General features: G+C 44.1%; 2 protein-coding genes across 2 annotated transcripts in view; both read left to right on the forward strand.

Moving 5' to 3' along the window:
* Positions 1 to 2,630, forward strand: part of grid2 (glutamate receptor, ionotropic, delta 2) — a gene marked incomplete at both ends in the record, with an annotated part of 442,717 nt that extends 440,087 nt beyond the window's left edge. Inside the window, 3 exon segments of the mRNA XM_084323184.1 lie at positions 2,163 to 2,297; positions 2,299 to 2,454; positions 2,457 to 2,630. Coding sequence (XP_084179310.1) covers positions 2,163 to 2,297; positions 2,299 to 2,454; positions 2,457 to 2,630 — 465 coding nt within the window.
* Positions 2,631 to 17,441: 14,811 nt separating this feature from the next.
* On the forward strand, positions 17,442 to 19,623 carry atoh1a (atonal bHLH transcription factor 1a; the record flags this gene model as incomplete). Its single annotated transcript, XM_084323186.1, has 2 exons — positions 17,442 to 17,736; positions 18,123 to 19,623. The coding sequence occupies 2 exons, from the start codon at positions 17,442 to 17,444 to the stop codon at positions 19,049 to 19,051; spliced, it is 1,224 nt and encodes a 407-aa protein (XP_084179312.1). The 3' UTR covers positions 19,052 to 19,623.
* Positions 19,624 to 20,077: the final 454 nt, after the last annotated feature.

A 20,077-nucleotide genomic window follows, 5' to 3' on the forward strand; every position in this document is an offset into this window, starting at 1 on the left:
TAGTGATATCTATATGCGGTGTGATTTTCATATACGTTTGAGTTTAAGTTATAAGTTAAAGGTGTAACAAAGTACCCATGAAATATTATCATGTTTATTAATGAAATAAGAATACATGTTTATTTTGCGAGATTAAATTATCCACGTATCAAATATACCGTTGTCTATCAACCGAAAGTGATACGTTTGGGCCACGGTTCACTTGAAAACGAGATGTCAATCTCAAGCGTGAACATGCGATCTTTAACCACATGACCGGTTCCAAGAGGGTTTCAACGAGGGGGCCGCGTCACAGCCAGTCCTCGTTCAAAGGGAACAAACACACCAGCCACTGTAGTTACGAGGTCACATCCAGTCCTCGTTCAAAGGGAACAAACACACCAGCCACTGTAGTTACGAGGTCACACTGTGCCAGCATGCACCGCGCCATAGACGCAGAATGGTAATGCTTGCTTCACACTTTGCCCCCCCCCCCCCCCCCCCCCCCCCGACACGCTGGAATCACAGAGCACACCGCATGTTGGCAGCGTGTGTGTGTGTGTGTGTGCGTGCGTGCATTCCAGATGAGCTGCACCCCCCTTACAGACCCTGTAGCACTGTGAGCGCGTGCATGTGTGCGCGTACGTATGTATGTTCTTCTCAATATCCTGACAGCAGCTCAGAGTGTGCTTTTCTATCCTTACCTCCCTCTCTTCCTCCTCCTCCTCCTCCTCTCCCCCACTCCCTCATTTCCCTCACTGCCATCGACCATTCATCCATTCACTCATCCACTCTCGCCTCATCCGTGCGTCTCGTCGTGTGCTCTTGCTTTGGTTCACGCGGGCCCTTTCGCTTCGGTCGACCTCTTTCCTCCTCTCTCCATTATCTACCTGGCTGGATGGACGTCACCCTTACCCTCAAACACAAACCCCTCCTCCTCCTCTTCACCTCCTCCACTCTCCCTGCACGCGCTCTCCCTCCCTCCGCTTCCACTCCTCCTTCACCCTTTTTACTTTGTGAACCTCCCTCCTGCTCACTCCTTCTCCCTCTCTTCCCTCCTCCTCACTCCTCCCTATCTTCCCTCCTCCTCCTCCTCCTCCCTCTCTTCCCTCCTCCTCACTCCTCCCTATCTTCCCTCCTCCCTCTCTTCCCTCCTTCTCCCTCTCTTCCCTCCTACTCACTCCTTCTCCCTCTCTTGCCTCCTCCTCACTCATCCTCCCTCTCTTCCCTCCTCCTCACTCCTTCTCCCTCTCTTCCCTCTTCCTCACTCCTTCTCCCTCTCTTCCCTCTTCCTCACTTCTCCCTCTCTTCCCTCTTCCTCACTCCTCCTCCCTCTCTTCCCTCTTCCTCACTCCTCCTCCCTCTCTTCCCTCTTCCTCACTCCTCATCCCTCTCTTCCCTCCTCTTCACTCCTCCTCCCTCTCTTCCCTCCTCCTTCTCCCTCTCTTCCCTCCTCGTCACTCCTCCTCCCTCTCTTCCCTCCTCCTCACTCCTTCTCCCTCTCCTCCCTCCTCCTTCTCCCTCTCTTCCCTCTTCCTCACCTCTCCCTCTCTTCCCTCCTCCTCACTCCTTCTCCCTCTCTTCCCTCCTCGTCACTCCTCCTCCCTCTCTTCCCTCCTCCTCACTCCTCCTCCCTCTCTTCCCTCCTCCTCACTCCTCCTCCCTCTCTTCCCTCCTCCTCACTCCTCCTCCCCTCTCTTCCCTCCTCGTCACTCCTCCTCCCTCTCTTCCCTCCTCGTCACTCCTCCTCCCTCTCTTCCCTCCTCCTCACTCCTCCTCCCTCTCTTCCCTCCTCCTCACTCCTCCTCCCTCTCTTCCCTCCTCCTCACTCCTCCTCCCTCTCTTCCCTCCTCGTCACTCCTCCTCCCTCTCTTCCCTCCTCCTCACTCCTTCTCCCTCTCTTCCCTCCTCGTCACTCCTCCTCCCTCTCTTCCCTCCTCCTCACTCCTCCTCCCTCTCTTCCCTCCTCCTCACTCCTCCTCCCTCTCTTCCCTCCTCCTCACTCCTCCTCCCTCTCTTCCCTCCTCCTCACTCCTCCTCCCTCTCTTCCCTCCTCCTCACTCCTTCTCCCTCTCTTCCCTCCTCCTCACTCCTCCTTCTCTTCCCCTCCTCCGCCTCCTCTCCCTTCCTCTATCGCACATCCCCCCCCCCCCCCCCCCCCCCCCCCCCACCGCACCACGCAGGACGATAAGGAGATCGACCTGGAGCACCTACACCGGAGGGTTAACAGCCTGTGCACCGAGGACGAGAGCCCCCATAAGCAGTTCTCCACCTCTTCCATCGATCTGACCCCGCTGGACATGGACACCATGCCCAAACACGCGCCAGGCCCTCGAGCAGATCAGCGACTTCCGCAACACCCACATCACGACCACCACCTTCATCCCAGAGCAGATCCAGACCCTCAGCCGCAGCATCTCCGCCAAGGCCGTCGCCGGCTTCGCCGCGGGCTTCGGGGGCGTCGGCGGAGGAGGAGGGGGGGCCTCCACGACCACCGGACTGGCGGCGGGGTGGGCCCCTTCCGGCACCGGGCGCCCAACGGGGGCTTCTTCCGGGGCCCCGAGACCATGTCCTCCATCCCCTACCAACCTACGGGCCCCGGGCCCAACTTCGGATACGGCAACGACCCGGACAGGGGCACCTCTATTTGATGAGCGGGTGGTGGGGGGGATGGGGGGGTGCTTTACCCGCATCTGGGGGGGTGGGGGGGGGGGGGGGGTTGATGGCGGTTTGAGGAGGAAACGGAAGGAGAAGTGGTCGCAGGGAGGGTGGTAAAAACAAACACATTACTGCTAAAAATAAATAAATAAACACATAAAAAAAAGTCAGAAGATAAAGTTCTATGTACATAGGATTTGTTTTCTTGTTTGTTTTTCAGTTCTGCTCGGGTGGCATTCTGAGGGGGTGTTTGTTTTTTTCGTATGTGGAGATGATGGAGGAGGTGGAGGTCTATCGGGTCCACCGTCCTCCTGCTGGTCTGGTGTAGCGGGGTGGGGGGGTTATAGTGGGGGGGGGGGGGTATACGGTGACTTTTGCTTTATTGTTGTTCTTCTCGTATAGTGGTTGTTTTGGGGGGATGTTTTGGGGCGTGTGTGTGAAGCCAAGGGGAACCGTTTTCTTTTATTCATTCTGTTTCATGTGAGGAAGAGGATGATAACCACACGATTACGAAAATGACTCCTATATGACCGGCTGAACCCTCGCCTCGGAGGGTTCGGCGCGTAGGTACAACTTACGACACTAACGGGAAACTATCCTCTGTTCTTGAAGACTTGCAGGCCTTCTTCCGCCTGGAGTGGACAGATGAAGGCAGCGGTTCCTGGGCCCTGAACACAGTGTGGGGGGGGGGGGGCTGAACACAGTGGGGGGGGGGGGGACCTGTAGAAAACCATCAATTATAGGGGAATTGTTTTCTATTGTCAGGACATTGTTTCCCCCCCCCAGGTCTTGGGAATACGTACAACGGACCTGGCAACTCTGTAAGCGCCAGCAGAGTGCTTATCATACGGCGATTCTTCTAGCGTCTTATTCTGCCTTTTCATCCGGGAACGCCATCCCATTCAGTTGTTTCCTCTCTCTGGTGTCGTTCACCAAAAAGCCCTGTGGCTCCAAAGGTGAGATCAGCCCCAAGATGGTGTCTGCGCGCACCGAATAGCCTGGTTTAAGACTAGATCTGACTGAAACTGTTCCCGCCGGTGCGCGGCCTACCAGGTTTGACGGTTGAAAACCCACCATTCTGGAACATCTTTTGGTGCCATTAATGGTGCGTTGATCTGGACACTCTTTCTCTGCCATTTTGGAGCGTCATTCTGTAACTAATCTACGCCTCTTTTTGTGCATCGGCCTGAAACTCTCGCCGCCGCCATTCGGTGCACATCGAAGACTTGTTGTCAACCCCACTGCACTGTACCAGTGCCAGCAGACCTGTAACTGATTGTATGTAGTTCTGAGCATTTCTTTTCTCACCTGTACTGTGCTGTCTGCTTTTTCAAGGTGAGATCCTCAAAATCTGAATTTAGGAGGGACAGGTAAAAAGGGACAACAAAAATAAAAAAATAAAAAGTTTGAAGGGAAATAAATGTAAGGCAAAACAAAGGACTTTTAAAAAGCAGCTTAGGCTTACTATATGTATTTTAATGACTTTGTTTTTGAAAAATAGATTTTAATGCGTGGAATGTGTTTGGTCAGGAAGTACAAAAAAATGACATTGTTCTGAGCTGTCTACTTTCTCTCAGCCAATTTTGGAAAACTGCTAAATGAGTGCTGTTAGTCCGTCACTGGTTTTGCATCATCTAAGCCATTCAGTGTTTTAGTTTTTATTATTTTTACATTGTTTTTACCTTATTTCTAGTGCTGCCACAGCTCAGACGTTTGACAGAAGAAGAAAAAGAAGAAGAGAAAAAAACGTCACGTCACTTTCAAATCTGCTAACTGACCGCAGAGCTCATAGAAACATGAAACGGTTCAAATGGAGTTGTGATTCGGTCGAGGAGAGGGACCGCTCCTTAAAAACAACAGCGCCGTCGGTACAGGCCTTGCGTGAGCTAGCTTAAACGGTACCCTCCGAACTGCCGACCTCGAACCTGCGACATCGCCGGTCGCTCGGACAGAGAGAGAGAGAGAGAGTCCGAAGCCAACGGCTGCGCTCTGAAAACGTGTCACGAGCCAATGGGCTCACCCTTTAAGCTCATTCGAACCTTAACCGGAAGCCAGAGATGAGACCGAGACTTCTATTTCATTTCTGTAACGTTAAGGGTAACTGTTTATATAACTTGTTTTTAAAAGTGCCAATTGATTTAAAACGAGACCGTTATGGTGCATTTCGGGTGAGGGAACACGTGGGGGTGGTACTGAGGCTCAAGCCATTTAATTTTTTTTGACAGGGTGGGATGGGTATAGAAGGAACCAAACCTTTTCACTAACACTGTATTAATAATTGATAATGTTAGTTGTTTAGAACAAGCTTTCGGTTTGTTATCTTTAAGAACAAACAAAAAAATCGCAAAAATGTTGTGCGTAGAAAACTCAGCAAAACCGCCGTGTTTTGTAGCAAGCATTCTTAGGCGTTCTTTTCTTATAATAGGCTACAGTATGGCTATCGAATGACGAATAGGACACAGACAAAAGGTTTTATTTAGTATAAATGACAGAGACATTATTAAAGAAATGTATATTTTACATGTTGATGCTATTTTTGTTTAACGAAGAGAAGAACAGAGTATTATCATTATGAGCTTATAGTGTTGAGTTTAGCACTCCCCTGCCCTGCCCACAGTCGACAACAAACCAGACACATGGACACGAACTCTCCGCTTTCCTCACGTCATCTTGAGTTCATCTTTTGATTTGCTGGCTAAATAACAGAAAAAGAAGGTGGCAAGCTAATTAAAAAGAACGCATGCACAAACTTGCTCCCGCGCGCTCTCTCCATTAACATGTTTAATTTCATACATAGAAAACGTACAGGATTTACTTGATAATTTTCGAAAGACTTATGATGTACAGTATTTAATATAGGCCTATTTTGTTGTATGTGTTGCATATTATTCAAAAACTGAACAAACTGGGGCCTCTGTTACAAGTGGCAAAGCTTTCTGTGTATAATTTGTCTAATAAACAGGTTTTCTACAGTGGGATGGTTTTGGTTGTCTTTTCTCATCTTCATCTGAGGAAGATACTGCGAGTTATAGTTTGTTTTATTTATTTTGTGTTTGATTGTCTGTTATTCCAAAGGAGAGACAGGAATAGAGAAAGCAAGACAAAAAACAACTACTAACCTTTGTATTGTCTTACTACCTTCTATGCTAATATGGCTATATTACTATATGCACTCAGGTTTGACACTGTTTGATGAACAATCTTACTGAATCAGAAATCAGAAAGGTCTTTATTTGCCATGTAGTTTTCACATACAAGGAATTTGCTTCGGACGTTATCAGTGTGACATTAGCGGACAGACATTAACAGACAGATATTACAATGAAATATGAGCCAAGTTAAGCATGATAGAATAGAATAGAATTATGAAATAAAATATAGGCCAGGGTTGGACAACTGTAAATAAGAGGTTGAATAAAATTAGATGGGATATAAACTAAATTAAATATAGCACAATAGAATATAGTACAATGTTAAGTAAAAATTAAATAGGAATAGGCCAGGGCTGTACAACTTGGCAGAACTAAATATATACACTAATTAGAAGGACCCTTAGCTGCCAGAGTTGTACCCTTCCTGCTGACTTGTACAAAACCTGTAAGTCGCTTTGGATAAAAGCATCAGCTAAATGGATGAATGTAAAACCATGCTAACTAACATGAACATTCAAAATACACTTAACGTTGAACATGCAAAGCTCAAAATGAACACCACCCGGCAGCTCAATGCTGGTGCATTTTGGTTTTGGCTGTAAATAGTTAGCTGCTTCAATGTGTAACCAACCTGTGTTTTGATCATTCTTTTCTATTCTGTAAGACTACTATGGCAGCTAAATGATTACATTGAGTACCGAGATCCTTAATCTTCTCACTGGGTTGAGTTGACTAAAGACCTATGTTATGCTTGTAAATGGTGCTGTTCTGACTCGGTTCTGCATGAACTCTTCATTTTAACATAATGCCTCAAGATTCAATGCACTGGTTTCAGGCGGAGATAACAATATATGACACAAAGATATAGACAGACAAAGCCAGAGACAATTATTAGACCAGATCTAAGATCAGTCTCAGACTTGAGAGTACCACATTGGGGCAACATTGGCTCAGGAGGTAGAGCGGTCATCTGGTAATCGGAGGAAGGTTCCCGGTTAGATTGCGGCTCCTCCCGGGCAGGAGCGTGTCGAAGTGTCCTTGAGCAAGACACTTAACCCCTAACTGCTCTCAGTGAGCAGGTTGGCACCTTGCATGGTCGCCTCCGCCGTTGGTTTGTGAACGTGAGGCTTAAGTTGTAAAGCGTTTGGATAAAAGCGCTATATAAATGCAGACATTTACCATTTATACCCGCCCTTCTGAATCTACCACTAATCTGTTCAATCTGTCCAGGAGGACCCAGATAAGAAATGATCCTGGAACACTTTAATAATTAATACCATTAATAATCATAATTATAATAATAATAAACTATTTGTATAGCACCTTTCATACAATAACTGCAGCCCAAAGTGCTTTTAACACATGTTGTCGTGTTGTGGCGGCTTGAGACCTGTTTTAGCTCTTAACCCTTTCACTGCCACACTACAGAAGGTTAACCCTTTACTAGTACTTTACTGATAGTAAAGGGTTAACCTTCTGTGTATTGTCGCAGTGAAAGGGTTAACCGTTTGGTAGTGCGGCAGTAAAAGGGTTAACTCTCTGGTTCAACAAGCTATAGATTCCTGTCCATTTCCAATTCCATGAAGTAGCAGGGAGCAAATGATTGATGCATTTGATCAGAGACAAAAGAGAGTTCAAGCACATCACACAGTGTGATGTTCATTTTCAATAACACATCAAAGGACCATCTGATCCAGAACAAACTATCTGATGAGTAACGATGTGGATCGGTGTGTGTTTTACTGGGAGGGGTGTGTGTGTGTGTGTGTGTGTGTGTGTGTGTGTGTGTGTGTGTGTGTGTGTGTGTGTGTGTGTGTGTGTGTGTGTGTGTGTGTGTGTGTGTGTGTGTGTGTGTGTGTGTGTGTGTGTGTGTGTGTGTGTGTGTGTGTGTGTGTGTGTGTGTGTGTGTGTGTGTGTGTGTGTGTGTGTGTGTGTGTGCGTGCGTGCGTGCGTGCGTGTATGTGTGTGTGTTGCTGGGAGGGGTGTGTTTGCTGGGAGGGGTGTGTGTGTGTTGCTGGGAGGGGTGTGTGTGTGTTGCTGGGAGGGGTGTGTGTATAGGGGGGGGGGCATGTCATTTTTTAACCGGGAGAAAGATTTGTCTCACAAGTGCAAGATAGATGAGCACCACCATAGAAATAATGTTTATTTCTTTCTAGGATATATTTAAAGCTGAGTTTGTGGTTTGTGGCGCTCAAAATGCCAACTAAATACATTTGAAAAAATTTAAAGCAATGTCTCTTTCCAGAAATCATGACCTGGTTACTCAAGATAATCCACAGACCTTGTTGTGAGCAGTTTCATGTAGGACATATTTTCCTCATCTGTCTCTGACTTGTTAATAACATCATATATACAAAATAAAATTATAAGATATTTCACATTTAGGTTTGCTTCATTTAGAAACGTTCAGTTTCTTTGGTGAAGCCTCTTAAGTTCAAGAGCTACTCGGCCATTGTGTCCCTGTCTTCCGATATGACATCAAAAGCTACATGCTGCTGTTAACAGCTGGATATAATTATGAAGGGGTTACTGAGAACAGAAAACCAATGGAGCAGTACAGTGTAGTTGTCCTGTTTGACCACATAGTGGCGCTGTTTAGCTGCTGATCTAAGTTTGTACACTTACACCGTGTGTGTGTTTCTATATTGGTGGTTGCTCGTATTAGGTTATTAGGCTTATAAATAAAAACAAATATTGGGGCCTTTTACTCTGTTGATGATCACGTCAAGCCTCTCAAATCTACAATAGTATAGACATCTGAAGTGAACTATGTGATCTGGTCTGTCTGGTCTGCATCCCCTTAACAATTGTGTGTATTGAGATGTACTGTATTGTACCCATTCTGCAATCTGTTAATAACATTTTCAATCAATCTATTGCGTTCCTGACTTTTAGCCAGTGTAGTTGTCCTTTTTCACCAGTGAGCGGCGCTATTTAGCTGTTTTTATAAATTGGTATTAATGCGAAAGTCTTGACTGTCGTGTGTGTGTGTGTGTGTGTGTGCGTGTGTGTGTGTGTGTGTGTGTGTGTGTGTGTGTGTGTGTGTGTGTGTGTGTGTGTGTGTGTGTGTGTGTGTGTGTGTGTGTGTGTGTGTGTGTGTGTGTGTGTAGGTGTGTGTGTGTGTATGTGTGCGTGCGTGCGTGCGTGTGTCGCACACATTGTGTTTGTGCATCTATATCTATCTATCTGTCTGTCTGTCTGTCTGTCTGTCTGTCTGTCTGTCTGTCTGTCTGTCTGTCTGTCTGTCTGTCTGTCTGTCTGTCTGTCTGTCTGTCTGTCTGTCTGTCTGTCTGTCTGTATTTATATAATTTCCTGCTCAAATTAAGGAAAGGCATAGACAGCCTAAAGTGCCACAGAGATTAAGATTCATTTTTTCCAGCTGGTCACTGATAATAATAATAATAATAATAATAATAATAATAAATAATAATAATAATAATAATAATAATAATAATAATAATAATAATAATAATAATAATAATAATAATAATAATAATAATAATAATAATAATAATAATAATAATAATAATAATAATAATAATAATAATAATAATAATAATAATAATAATAATAATAATAATAATAATAATAATAATAATAATAATAATAATAATAATAATAATAATAATAATAATAATAATAATAATAATAATAATAATAATAATAATAATAATAATAATAATAATAATAATAATAATACAGGACCTGTTGCAGAGGTCTTTATTCGGCATGCGTCTGAAGCCAGGAAGAGAATTGTGCAGAGTTCCTTTCTGCCTGTATTAGACTATGGCGATGTAATCTATATGCATGCTCCTTCCTCCCTGCTTAAAAAGCTGGATTCTGCGTACCATACTGCCATACGTTTTGTAACGGGTGCAGGCTCTCGCACCCACCACTGCACTTTGTATCAGTCATTAGGATGGTCCTCTCTGTACCAAAGAAGACAATCACACATGTTGATTTTTATCCTTAAGTCATTGCTAGGTAAGCTGCCCTTATATATCTCCAGACTTCTGTCCTTTTATACTTGCTTTTTTAATACCAGACGAGCAGCAAATGGGATGCTGTTAAATGTTCCTTTGATGCAGTCAGAGCTTGGTAAAGCTGCATTCTCCCACTATGCTCCCTTTTTATGGAATACGCTGCAAGTGAAACTTTGTCTACAGGCACTTCCTACTGTGAATGCTTTTAAAGGTATGCTACGATTAGCCCTTTATGAAACATGTAACTGTTTTACCTGATGCTATTGTTGATGTGATTATGCTCCTTGCCACTGCACAAATGACCCTCTGTATTTATATTTGAATTGTATGTTTTTTGTTTAATGCCCTGTTTTATGTTGAAACTTGTTGTGTGCTGTGTTGGTCAGGACTCCCTGGAAGAAGAGATCTTGTATCTCAATGGGACATTCCTGGATAAATAAAGGATAAATAAAAATTAAAATTCAACGACACTCAATGTTTTAGCGGTACACACAGCGGTTAGTTTTTAGCACACACACCGGAACACACACGCATGCATTGTCTCTTTAGAATCGCCGATGCGATTCGTCTCTGCGATTAACCCATCCCGTCGTCCTTCCCCCCCAAGGGCAGCCGGGAGCAGACAGGCGTCAACGTGAGCCGCGCCCGGGGACCAATCCAAGTGCTCCTGTCCGTCTTCGTCAAGGACGCCACAGCGTTAGCGATCTGTTGTTGTGCATGTTTTTCCATTGGGTTTATCTTATCGGGGGGGGAAACCCTTGCGAGCACGGGGAGAACATGCAAACTCCACACAGAAAGGCCTGGGAGATACCCCACCTGGGTACCTGGCATCATGGAAACCTGGTCCCCAAGCGGGAATCGAACCCTGGACCTTCTTGCTGTGAGGCGACAGTGTTAACCACTACACCACCGTGCCGAGGGGGAGGGGGGAAAGGGAGCGCGAAGGGATAAAATGAATTAATGTTTAGAGCCTTGACGTAAGTGGTTGTACGTCAAGGCTCTAATCAACATTCATTAATTGTATCCCCACACGCTCCATTTCCCCGCTCTCTCCCATGAGCTCAAAATACCGGAAGTCGGTGGTCTGTCTAATCTATAGACACTGCACTTCCACGTTATATGGAGCTTGTGAGGGAGCACAGGGGATAAAATTAATGAATGTTGATTAGAGAGCCTTGACGTACAACATTCATTCATTTTGGGATTGGTCAAAAAAGTATATTGGATCATGTCTCCAGCACCCACAGCAGTAGCCCATTTTTACAACCTAGGATGGCTTAGACGACAGAGTACAGCAACTTGCAATGGGCCTGGTCTACAATATACACTACACCACTAAGGTACCCATGTACATGTCGAAATACTTCCTAAAGGTCAGTGAATACCACAACGACCACAACACCAGAGGGAGTTCCACAAATCATGTTCAACCCAGATTCGGCACAAACAAGGGACGCGTTTCGCAATTATGCCACAACAATGTAGAACGCCCTACCCAGCCGTAAAAAAATGTGAATCCCTACCCACCTTCAAAACCGCTCTCAAAGAGCACCTACGGGAGGCTGCAATTCGAAACTGGCCCCCGTAAATGTCCAAACCCCCCCTCCCACACACCCACCCCCTCCTAATGTACAGTTTCCTCCCCCTCGTATGTATATATTTTCTGTTATAGGATCTGTTTAACAGTACTGTATATTTGCATATCTTGTATGTCACAAATGTAACAGTACTGTATATCTGTATGTCATAAATGTCATGATATATATCTGTATGTTGTGTGTCATAAATGTCATTATGAATTGAAAATGATGTAAACAAGATGAAAGTCTTTCTCTGGTCTGCATCCCCTTGTGTGTATTGAGCCATACCGTACAGTATATTGTACCCATTCTGCAATCTGTTAATAAAGTTTTCAATCAATCAATCAAGCTACAAGTGTAACGGATGGTATCGTGAAGCGCAGTCACGAAGGGCTGGGGTGAGTAGCGGTGCTAAGGGTTAAAACTCACTCTCACATCCTCAAAAGACGCATAGACACGGTACAAAGAAGTGAGTTCACCTCTTGGTATAGCGGTCTGTTGCACGCGGCGTGGCAGAGACCCGTGTTCAAATCTCCCTCTGGGCATCGAAGATTGAGGTGACGTTGTCACAACCGTTACACAAGTACCACCACTATACGTCAAGGCTCTAATCAACATTCATTAATTGTATCCCCGATGAGCTCAAAATACCGGAAGTGTTGCGGTGGTCTGTCTATACTATGATCGTCCTCGTTGTATTCTCGAAGTCAACTTCCTGTCTGTTGTTGCTAGGCAACTACGGCTTGGGGGAAAATCCACTCCCGGTACATTGTTTGATTGATTGATTGATTGAAAATTGTATTAACAGATTGCAGAATGGGTGCAATACAGTACAGCTCAATACACACAATTGTTAAGGGGATGCAGACCAGAGAAAGACTTTCGTCTTGTTTACATCAGGGTCCCCCATTTCCAATTCATCATAACATATATGACATACATGACATACAGATAGACAGTTTACGCTTCATTTAGTGCAGAAAACGGATTGGAAAAGCGGCAAATTAAACACAATCAAGGGTAATTTTCTGCGGTGCATAGGGGATAGAGGGGTGAGTAGTGCCACTTTTTACTTAAAGGGGAACTATTTTACTATTTCTTTCACTATTTGGGCACTTTTACACAATTCCTGTGGGTTTGTGGGTTTTTTTTTAATTCATTGTTTTGTATTTCTAATCAAGTCCTCAAAAACAGAATTTTTCTACTTCAAGATCTTAAGCTGTTTTGAGCCTGGGCTCCTACCACTGTGGGAACTGTGTGGAAACTCAGCTGATTATCATGCAGCGGTGTCTCTCTGACATCACAAATCAGCACATTTTCAGATGACTCAGTTCAGTGAGGGTGAATATTGTGAGAGGAGAATTGGAAGAATGCGCCAATATGAGAATTAGAGACATAGATCATATTAATATAAGTCCACATAGCTAGGAAACAATGCTAAACACTGAAAAAGGCCATTTATAAGATAGTTCCCCTTTAAAGTGCCTAAAGTGCCTTTAAAGCAAGGGGATTACAGTAATGCCCCCAACTAAAATATGTACATATAGTTTAGGATGTTGTGCATCCCTGGGGACAATCACTTTGGATCTTAAATAAACTGTTTCAGAAATATAGCTTTAGAAAAAAAAGTGGTTTTGTGGCACAACTTGCCCCCGGTGCGGGGTAAATTGTGACATTAGAGAAAATACACTGGGGTAAATTGTGACATTGATCATTTTACGTAAAACAGATCATTTTAATCTCAAAAGCGGTAAAAGCATCCTGCAGATCTTCATCTCCTTTCCAACCTGACGTATAGTCTTCCCCTGTTGCACCTCTTTCACTGCTCTTTCCAACTTCTCAAGAGGAGTTGAAACCCTGTCTGTCTTCCGTTTGTATATCTGCGTGGCATGATGGATTTTGGTCTAAAATTAAGAATATCACATAGTTTTAGTGATCAAATGTAAGAATACAATGTACAATAACAATAAAATACAATAAAGCAATATATATAGTTAATAATTATAAGTTGGGGCAACTTAACAAACAGAACACCTGGCACAACTTAACCCAGGCCCTTTGGCACAAATCACCCCAAGCCTACCATTTTGGAAAAAATGCCTCCCCCAACTGTTTTGAGCTAGCATCATGCTAACTGCATAGACTCATGGTGTAGCTTACTAAAGCACTAAAACATGTGTGAACTGTTTTCAAAGTTGTCTATAATTGTTCAAACACAGCAATCAAAAAACCTTAATCATACAAATTTTACTTTGGAGGGCAACACATTTTTTTTTTAACTTAAATGTGCTTACCTCTCAAGCCAGGTGTCTCCCTTCTCTGCAGGTTGAGTGAAATGGATGCCTCTTCAAAAATATGTTGTCACATGACCAACTTCTTCTATGGTTTTCTAGATAACAGGGGTGGCACTACATGCCCCTTGGCACTGTATACTTACCCCACTCTCCCCTACTGCATCACAATGCCAAAGAGCTGCTGTGTTACGTTTTGTACTAATAACAAAATCAAAAATCCAAATCGAAAGTCTTATATAAGGTTATGAAATGAACAAGAATGTGATAAAAGATGTAATAAAAACGGAGCTCAACGCATACATGTAAATCTAGAAACCCGTTTGACTTTGTTGTCCCCTATACGAAGATGGCCGGCGGTCTCGTGACGTCAGAGTGTCTTCCAGAATAGCTGAACACAGCTCCCCTCGCTTCGTCGGTCTCGTGCGCGGCGCGCGCCCCCGTTTCCCGGGAGACGGGAATGAGGAGCCCAGCACGCAGACTCCTCTCGCGCGGCGGTGGAATGGATGGAAGCCCCCACGGGGACACATTTTGTGCCCCTCTTCCAAAAGAGTCCCCCAGGCGTGACCAATGGAACATAGAGTCGCCATTGTCACCACGACACTTTAATAATCGCCCGCTACAATATCCAACCTGTTGTTAGCTTCATAGGAGCCCGGCCAGGAGCGGGGAGCTGTAGGTGGGGAGGAGAGAGGGGGCGGACACTAGGCGCCAGACCTCTAGCCTGCAAGACATCCCGATGATGAATGCATGAATAAAAACTCAAAAGATTAATGTCAGTTTATATCTCTGAAATTGTGGGATTTCTGTCATCCTGCCTTAGACCGGGCGCAGTAGCCAGACTGCGGTGGTTTTAGCCTATAATATAGTTGAACAACTTGACCCCCCCGGCCCCCCCCCAGCTTGTAAATTGTATATATAGTGTATATGGAACCAGTTTCTCAGGAACTCAGCATGTCTTTTTTTTTTTACCATGCATATCTTGTGTCTTACCTATTTCTTTTTTCTATGTTTATTTTTTTCTATGCCTATTTTATTATTGTATTTTGTACAATCAATGCGGGCATGACCACCCGCATTTCACTGTATGCCCTGGTATATGTATGTGACAAATAAACCTCTTGATTCTTAATTCTCCTCCTCTGAATAATAATAGTCATTTTCATGATAAGCCTATAAAGAATGCCCTTTCAAGAATTACTTTGAAGACTATAGGTTCATTGTGGAGGAGGTCTTTTGTTATGGCCATAGGAGCCTACAATTAGGGCTCCTGTAGACTGCATACAGTATTCTATTTAACCCATCATTACTTAGTGGAAATTAGTCATAGAATGTCTCCCTGTAATTAGGTCTTTGTACATCAGTTGGCTTGCTATAGGCCTTAATTTCGCCTCTCTCAGTAAGCATGGTTTCTTTGATTAGTCTACTGTAGCCAGTTCACAATGTGCCACTTGTAGCCTATATAAAATTAATTCTTATAGGAGAAGTGTGTGTGTGTGTGTGTGTGTGTATGTGCGCGTGCGTGTGTGTGTGTGCGTGCGTGTCCCCTCTCTCTGTAGGCTATACTTTCTCCTCGGTTGCCGCCGCGCGCACGCAGCCAGTATGAAAACGCTGCTGAGCGCGAGGAGCGAGAGAGAGCCCCCCTGCTCATATTTCCGTTCCATGTGAAGCCCTTTTTACCGGCAGGGCGTTCCGTGAGCCGGATCAAAAGGGTTTTAGACCTGGTAACAAAAGAAAAATGGAAACTGGAGATGAGTAGCATTCATAGAATGGAGGAGAGAGAGAGAGAGGGACTGAATTGACAATGAGACCGCGAGCCCCAGGAGCCAAAGTTCTTTTGGTCAAAACATTTTTTTCTCCCTTTCAGTTTTTAACTTCTTTTGGTCATTATCTCTTCCAGCTCAAAGGTCTTTGGTCAAGCTTAGATATTAAAAAGGAGCATTCTATCGTTATAGTCAAAATGTGATATGCAATTTTTGGGGGAACTTTATACGAAACGTAAATACAGTATGTATACAATACGTACATATATATAACATAGTTACATATGGCTATAACATCATTTACATGTACCTTTTTCGGGTGGTCGAGATTAGTACTTTTTTACGTTTTCTAATGAGACCATATAGCTAATAACCATACTTATATAAACATGAGCGGGATAAAGTCTGCATTCCTTGTCAGGTCAGTAATAATAATAATAATAATAATAATAATAATAATAATAATAATAATAATAATAATAATAATAATAATAATAATAATAATAATAATAATAATAATAATAATAATAATATGTGAGCAACGCCACACAAGGGTGATTTTAATTGACCTATACCTCCCGTGTGCGCGCGCGTCCATGCATGGCTGAAGAATGCACATTTAGTTTTTGAATAATTCAAATAATTAGGATATCAATGTTCCCTGTATTTCAGCAAGTGGTCTCTGGGCTATGAGGCGTGTCCAACGGTAAGGGTTAAACAAACGTGATTGAAAATATGTGGATAATTGTATCAGAATAAGATAATAAAGCATCAAGTGTTCAGTATAAAGCATCACTAACGAAACCGAAATAAATCTTACACCGATCTGCATCATTTACTGCATAATGTCGTGTATGTCATAAATGTTATCATGAATTGAAAATGGGGGACCCTGATGTAAACAAGACTAAAGTCTTTCTCTGGTCTGCATCCCCTTAACAATTGTGTGTATTGAGCCGTACTGTATTGTACCCATTCTGCAATCTGTTAATACAATTTTCAATCAATCAATCAGACATAACGGGGAAATCATTCCTTACATTTGTTTTCTCAATTAAAAACAGTTATAGTTACAAAAGCCATATAGGGTAGTTCCATCCAGGGCTATTATATACGAATTATGATTGCCAATGCTTGCTTTTTGGAAGCTTATAAAACACGTGTATATAGCCTATAACGTATTACCTGAATTCCTGAAATGTTGCTGTGTGGCCTGTTTGACTGCAGTGTTCTGAACCCATTCGCAAAATTATGACAATCGTTGCCATTATGCCATGCAGGGCTTCAAAGTTCTGCAAACCAGGTTAAATGAGTGGCACATATATAGGTAGAGTATAAAGAAGAAACTGAAATGGAGAAATAAGATTGATAAACTATGTATAGGAGACGAATAGGCAGCATGGCTAATATTTGATATAGTCTATAAGATCTCTCTCTCTCTCTCTCTCTCTCTCTCTCTCTCTCTCTCTCTCTCTCTCTCTCTCTCTCTCTCTCTCTATCTCATATCAGAGCTATTCACTGTGGAACAGACAGGTGGACATCCTTTTGACTTCCTTTTCGAGCTGCACGCACACTCGCGCTGTCCACGCGCCCTTACCTAAACCGTCCCGTCGCCCCGCCCCCCCCCCCCCCCCACGTGCGTCCTGTGGGAGGTTCCCATTACCTCCCTCCCCGTTAAACACTCCTTAAACCGTGGCATTATCATAAACAGTCGGGTTTTTTGGGGGCTATAATCACCGCTCTCTCTCGGGCTTTTATGGAGACTCCTCATTGGACGGTAACACGCGACCAGCGCGAGGAGGGGGGCTCCCAGGCGCGTGCCGCTTTTTAAACCGACGCCGCGCGCCTCGAGACACTAGAGAAGGAGTCTCGCACGCGACACAGACACACTCACTAGAGAGAGAGAGAGAGAGAGAGAGAGAGAGAGAGAGAGAGAGAGAGAGTGTGTGCTTCAGAAACGGCTCTTCTATATAAGACTTTAGTATATCTTTGCATTCTTATTTGTGTTGCGTTTTTTTACTCATTTCTAAGCCACATGTTTGGTGAAGATAATATGGAGGTTTCATCATGTATGAAAGAATGGACCAATAAAGATGCGGTGCAGGAGATGAGCAGTCTGGAGGTCGCGAGGCACCACCAACAGCAGCAGCAGCAGCGGCGCGAGGAGACCTGCTACCCGCCGAGCCTGGTGGCTGCGCGCGCGGACAGCGGCAGTGACCCACGCGCCTGGCTGGCTCCCACACAGCCTCCTGGCACCTGCCCGGCACACGTCACTTCCTCCCCTGACTACCTGCTGCACTCGCCCTGCACCAGTACAAGCTCCTGCATGGGTAAGAATACGAGCTTTTATTATTAACTGTATTGGCACATTGTGGGGAATTATTAATAATGGCAATTAACATGTAAGCATGCTGCTCATATTACTCATTGGCAAGTCGATGAGGCCGGTATAGATTAGACTATACAGCAAAGTAGCAAACACAACATTTTGAAACAGTATAGTATTAGATGGACAATTGTATACCTGCAACATGGACTGAGATTGACTGAGATTTAACTAAAATCGATGTGGATAAATTAATTAATACAAGTTTGCTGCTATTCCACGTATCGTGTATATTTGACCACATGACTTCACTCATATAGACCATCATACAATTAAAAACATTTAACAAATGTATTTAATTTAACACATTTATTTATTTTGTATTCACAGAGAGCGGCTCACCTGCGTCATCATCTGGCCACGCCAGCAGCCCTGCACCCTGCTACAGGAAAACCTCCAAGAAGAACCCTCCTTCTTCCACTTCTTCTTCAGCCAGCGCGGCCAGGGAGCTGTGTCGACTAAAAGGCTCCCTCCTCACCGCCGGGGAGGACTCGGACCCGCGGCAGAGAGGAGCCCCGTCGTCGTCGAGCCACAACAAACCGACCCACGGCGTCCACAAGCAGAGGCGCGTGGCCGCGAACGCGCGGGAGCGCCGGCGCATGCACGGGCTCAACTACGCGTTCGACGAGCTGCGCAGCGTCATCCCCGCGTTCGACAACGACAAGAAGCTCAGCAAGTACGAGACGCTGCAAATGGCGCAGATCTACATCAACGCCCTGGCGGACCTGCTCGAGGCGGGCCCGGTGTCGCTCACCACCACCACCACCACCAAAGCAGCCGCTAATAATAACAACAACAACGACAACGACACTCCCAACAACAACAACAACAACAACAACAACAACTCGCCTAAGAGTGATATAGGCCTGATGGTGTCACCCTCCTCCTCCTCCGCCACCGGGTTTGAGGACAAATCCGACAAAACCTCGTCATCCTCGTCCGTTTCGACCTTCCACCCCTCCTCATTCGACGATGGATCCTTTTCCGCCATGATGGAAGAGGCTATGCGTTCCCCCTCCTCCTGCTCGCCGTCCTCCTCTTCCTCCGGGCCGGTGCAGGGCGGTAGATCGGTACTTCTTCTTGGGATGAACGGGGGGAAGGAGTCGCCCATCAGAAGTGACGGGGAGTTTTCACCGCACTCGCAATACAGTGACTCGGATGAAAATGAAATGCCGATGGAGCTGCACTCCAGTGAAGAAGACGATCTGTTGGAACTCAAACTGCAGCCCTGCAGCCATCATCACGCTGTTGTATACTAAACGCTATTATATTATAGCTGAAAGCACAGACTTTTATTATATATACGAAGGCTAGCCTAAAAACAAAAACCTGAGAGACTTCTCAACTGTGTCTCCAAACGCCTTTTTTTATTTGAAAATTCTATTTTATCATAACATAAAGATGATTTTTTTTAAATGTCATGATGATATAGGCCTAATTCGGTTCTGCCATATAGATTTATTATAGCCGATATCCCGTTTCCATGGGGACGCGTGGGAGACAGACCCCTCTGCCATGTCGCGCGCATGCAGCACTGCCACGGGCTTCTCCCACGCGCGTCACTCGGACCAAAATATGATATGTCTTCCACGAAAATCGCTTGACATTATTGATGATTGTTGCTAATATTTTATAATAGATGTAAACATTTTTGTATCTATAATTCTCTTAATTCTGGTCGTGATATGATTTCATTGTTTTTTCATTGTCCGTTATTATCGTTATCCTGTATAGATTTGTTTCGCAACTTCAAAAGTTAACGATGTGCACTTTAAAATTATACAAGCCAGAGGCTTGGGAAACGTTTTGTTTTCAAACCATAAACAATATTGTTTTGCTTTGTTTGTTAGTGTAGTGCTGCCAATTTGATACAAATAGCATATTTAATGTAGCCATTATTGTTTAGCCCTCTTTTGTATTTTGTGTTGATATTGTTGGTTAGCCTAGGCTATACTCACTTGAAATTAAACGTGTGTGTCTTTTACTTTCACTGGATGAGATTAATTGACATAGGATTTTATTTATTGATGATCTTTTAATTTGATTTGCTTTTTATAATTAGTTACATTTGATGAAAACTGCATTTTGCAGTCATTGGTTTATGTTCATTTGATTTTGAGAATAAAACATTTTAAAAATATATATATTTTCTTTCTGATGTTTCCAGGTGATAGCCTATCAACTTGTTTCACATTATTCTTGTATCACAGGCCTATGCATTTGACACATTTCAACACTCAAAGTTAAGTTTCAGTTATCAACCCCACTGAAAAGAAAATCTGTAT

Source organism: Notolepis coatsorum, assembly GCF_963971535.1.
Source record: "Notolepis coatsorum genome assembly, chromosome: 10".
In the NCBI taxonomy this organism is placed as follows: Eukaryota; Metazoa; Chordata; class Actinopteri; order Aulopiformes; family Paralepididae; genus Notolepis; species Notolepis coatsorum.